The sequence below is a fragment of the Amphimedon queenslandica genome, unplaced genomic scaffold (genome assembly GCF_000090795.2).
Source record: "Amphimedon queenslandica unplaced genomic scaffold, v1.1 AMPQUscaffold_13222, whole genome shotgun sequence".
NCBI lineage: Eukaryota > Metazoa > Porifera > Demospongiae > Haplosclerida > Niphatidae > Amphimedon > Amphimedon queenslandica.
In genome coordinates, this window is record NW_003546542.1 from 94,748 (window position 1) to 98,900 (window position 4,153).

Consider the following 4,153-nt stretch of genomic DNA (forward strand, 5'->3'; position numbering starts at 1 on the left):
AGAGATTAGATACAATTCTAAAAATAGCATTGCATTGCAATAGAACTAATGTACTGTATTAGTATTACAGGCTTAGAGCATTAACTAACTTACAGACTACAATGTTTGCAAAACGATTCAACGGTTTATTGCTTGGACTAAGACCAACTGTCGCTGTGTGGTCACTCTCACCACTGTCTAACATCTATTAACAGAAATAACATAGAATAACATATGAGGCAAAAAGAGTGAATGAGATACTTCTTACCATAAACTGATTTCTAAATCCCTCATTTCCTTTAGCGTGTCCATTAGCAACAAATTCTCCAAATTGTTCCACAGGTATTAAGTTTTTACCACTTTTACCAGCTGAGGTGTCATTACTTGGCATCCTGGCCTCTTCTACTGCAACTGTGAGTACAACTTGTTGATTAACTGTTCCAGCATCATTATTAGCAACAAAACGATATGTTCCTTTATGCTTCTCTTCAACACTCACTAGCAGTAGACTACCATCTCCTCTCAGCTCATGAGCATAATCATCAGTCACTGGCTCTCCATTATGATACCAATTAAAAGATGGAGTAGGAGTTCCCTTGAATTTAACTTTCAAAAGAACCTCACGTCCTTCCTCACTTGTCACATCATTAGGGAATTCTTCTATCACTGGGAGTATAGGCTCCATTACTGTACTGTAGGTTGCCTCTTGAATTCTTTCTACTGTAATAAAGAAACAAGACAATAAGGTAGCTGTTCATGCTATGTAATCATACAGTGATACATTCATTATAGTTGATTACAAAATTTCATTGGCACATACATCCAATTTCTTCATATCCTCCATTATTAATATTAGATGCACTATAAGTTGTTAAGTTATGCTCTGCAGTTACTGGTTTATCATTTAAGTTGTTTCTAGTAACTAAGTCATGATTTTTCTTAAATCTCTTCTTCCTGTTATCATAATTATTAAGAGTACATAATTATTTAATGCATTCAATCAAGCTTTTACTTTAATACAACTACAGAGATAATAATTATTATTAGGATTATCAGCAGCGATGATACAATTATCCCAACTGTTATGAAAACAGTCACCAAACCTATACAAGATTACTTATAAAATCAATTGATAGATCTACATGTATATAGATTATAGATATTAGTCATATTGGCATACTTGATGATTGAGCGGTTAATTGTATTTCTTGTCTAGCTGGTCCATTCATATTATAATTATAAGGTATTATACTCACAGTATAGTTAGTATATGGTATTAATCCTCTGAGATTATACATTCTGTTGTCTCCTCCAGTAATATTAACAGTATAACTAGTGTTTGAAGTGATGTTAGTGTATGTGAGGTAGTATCCAGTGATTGGTCCATTCCTTCCATTGCAAGGTACTTCATCCCATGAGACAGTCATTGACACTGACTCTACTGATGAGAATATAATATCACCCACTGGTGCAGTAGGAGCTATAAAGAAATAATAATGAAAAAATTAATAATTGTTTACTTACCAGTTGAAAGTGTAGTAGCTAAATAATTAGTCCTTAAAAAAGCTATCATAGCTCCATATACTCCGATAAGATCAAAGCCACATTGACTGTAAGGAGATATACCAGTTGAAGTATGTGGTGATGAAACTGATGTTTCACTACTACCAGTTGTTGATGATTCACATACTCTCCTACAATCCCTAACAATATTATAACTAATTGGTACTACAGCAGTTGGTGGACTCCATGTTAATGTAATGGCAGCACTTGTAATCAATGTAGTCATGAAATCACTAACCACTGGATCACCTAAAGCAAACAATTACTGACAATTTAATGATTTGATATCTTACTAATTGTTAACATAACTGAAGCATTACCACTAGGTAGAGAAGCTGATCCATAAGATACTACATAGAAAGTGTATGCATTCCCTTGAATCAATCCTGATGTTATATTGATTGATGTTAAACTAGTGTTGGATACACTAACAGGAGTATTACTAGACAGTTGATAGTAGTAGACCTCATAACCAGTAGCTCCTGATACAGTAGACCAAGAGAGTCTTACATGAGCCACACCAGTATTTAATCTTGTAGCAGTTAAACCAGTTGGAGTATCAGATACTGAAATATATAAATAATGGTAGCTATTAATAAGGAATAATGATACAAACCTGATAAGCTCAATGATGTTCTACTACTTAAAGCCTGAACATTCCCAATACGACCATTCTTACCATCAGTTACTCTGTTATTGAATACATTACACTGATAGTTACCAGCTTCTCTTAAGTTTGCTACTGTCACTCTTGTAACAGATATTTGTCCATTAACTATCATACGAGACAGTTCATTGGATATTCCATTCCCATTCACTGAACAATGGATAGTAGTAGGAGGACCATCAGAGACATTGAAACTGAGACTGAAGACTAGAGGAGTAGCTAATCTACTAGTGGAGAGGAGAGAGAACTGCATAGTAGGATCAGCATCAGGACCATCTGTGAATATAAAGTCATGCATCAGTTAATTCTATATCTTCATTACATACGTACTGCTGCTGTTGTATTTATAGTCAGTATATGCTCCAACCACTAGTGTTTGATTCACTCCATTCTCATCAGGAATGATACACTTGTATAAACCTTCATATCCTGATAGTCCATCTCTTCTAGCTAGTGCAATCTGACCACTGAATCTCTTACTGTACATTGGACTAGGAGCTGATAAATCATTAAAGGGCCCTTCAAAAAGAGGTACTTCAGTTCCATTAGGATAATACCATGCTCCAATAGTAGAACTAGTGTTAGCACTCTGACACCACAAAGCATCATTGATATTCTCAACATCATTATTCTCATCTTGATCATAAAACTGGCTAGCATATATCATAGAGTAATCAGGTATTGGCCTGTCTTCATAAGGTAGATACAGTCGAACACCTATACATGTGTTTATAGCATCATTTATCTACTAACACTATTTATGCTTACCTTGACTAGGTCGTATATTAGAAGGTGGTGCTTGTCCTTCTCCTACATGAACTAGTGAGATTACAAGATACCACACAAAAGTATCATAATACAACCTCAAGCTCTTCATTTTGTAGGTCTTACTGATATGATGCGATCGCTATGCAATAATGTTGCTTTTATTATTTTGTACATTACCACACCCTACATTGTCACTAAAACAACATACTTCCATATAATTTACTCATTTCTTTTATCTATAAAACCCACTTAACATTCTAAAATATACAAATTAATACTGATCACAAAGTAAACCAAAATAACTATATTAATAGCATTATTATATACTTCTACTTAGTGAAATTTGAATATGTCTCAAATGAATCCAAATATGTCAGTACAATCTGAAATATCCCTTGATATTGTTGCTAAAAATAAAAAAACAATTTTACTTTATTAGAAAATACCATACAAAAAGCACACAAAAACACAATTTTAAAACTATTTTATTGAGGTAGAAAATATTACATAAATCATTTATACTTACAACAGTCTGTACACTGCCTGGTTTTTGAATACGTTGACTTTTGAGTACTTGAAATACATCAATGACTCCTTCAGTTTTACATTTATTAATTGTTGTAGCAGCTGCACAAAATATTGCTGAACGACCAACTGTATCACTATAAAGAAAGAAATTAAAATTAACATTTAAATCACATTTCTTTCTCACCTGCAGTGTACTACAATGCTTGTATTTCCTCTCTTCCTTTGTGTTTTGTACATTTCTTCTATTATCATTAAAATAGTCTGAGGATTCTTCACTTCTCCAGTTGAATCCCAGTTTGTTACCTGAAACTGTGTTACACTTTGCTTAGCACCAGTCTAAACAAATCAAATGAAACTATACTTGCATGTATGCTATCTTACATTAGTATTTTTAACTTCAAATTTCCTTTCAATGTATCTATTACTTGTGTTTTCCTTGAGTAGAGTAATATTGTATTCTCCCAGTATTATTCCACTTGATGTTGAAGGCCAGTATTGATAGCAAACTTCCTACAATAAAATAATAAATCCCAATTTCTTCATTAATAGTCATTATTGTTACTAGATCATTTTCCTTTTCTTGGCATAGCATTACAATAGCAGTCACATTTCTATCATCAATCATCTTCCAGAAGTTTCTAGCTGTAT

General features: G+C 33.3%; 2 protein-coding genes across 2 annotated transcripts in view; both read right to left on the minus strand.

Annotated features, from left to right (window-relative positions):
- Positions 1 to 75: 75 nt before the first annotated feature.
- Positions 76 to 933, minus strand: LOC109584315 (palladin-like). The gene is made up of 2 exons (XM_020000007.1): positions 800 to 933; positions 76 to 699 (listed from the first exon to the last, which is right to left on the minus strand). The coding sequence occupies exon 2, from the start codon at positions 662 to 664 to the stop codon at positions 188 to 190; it is 477 nt and encodes a 158-aa protein (XP_019855566.1). The 5' UTR covers positions 665 to 699; positions 800 to 933; the 3' UTR covers positions 76 to 187.
- Positions 934 to 3,306: 2,373 nt separating this feature from the next.
- The window catches only part of LOC105313782 (uncharacterized), a 3,893-nt gene continuing 3,046 nt past the window's right edge, over positions 3,307 to 4,153 (minus strand). The window contains exons 8-12 of the mRNA XM_011407482.2: positions 4,068 to 4,147; positions 3,887 to 4,015; positions 3,690 to 3,841; positions 3,504 to 3,639; positions 3,307 to 3,384 (exon numbers count right to left, since the gene is read on the minus strand). Of these exons, the coding sequence (XP_011405784.2) occupies positions 3,307 to 3,384; positions 3,504 to 3,639; positions 3,690 to 3,841; positions 3,887 to 4,015; positions 4,068 to 4,147 (575 nt within the window). The remainder of the gene's footprint in view (positions 3,385 to 3,503; positions 3,640 to 3,689; positions 3,842 to 3,886; positions 4,016 to 4,067; positions 4,148 to 4,153) is intronic.

Bases quoted from the DNA above. Each gene is read 5' to 3' on its own strand.
- LOC109584315 (XM_020000007.1), bottom strand. From the start codon at position 664: ATGGAGCCTATACTCCCAGTGATAGAAGAATTCCCTAATGATGTGACA.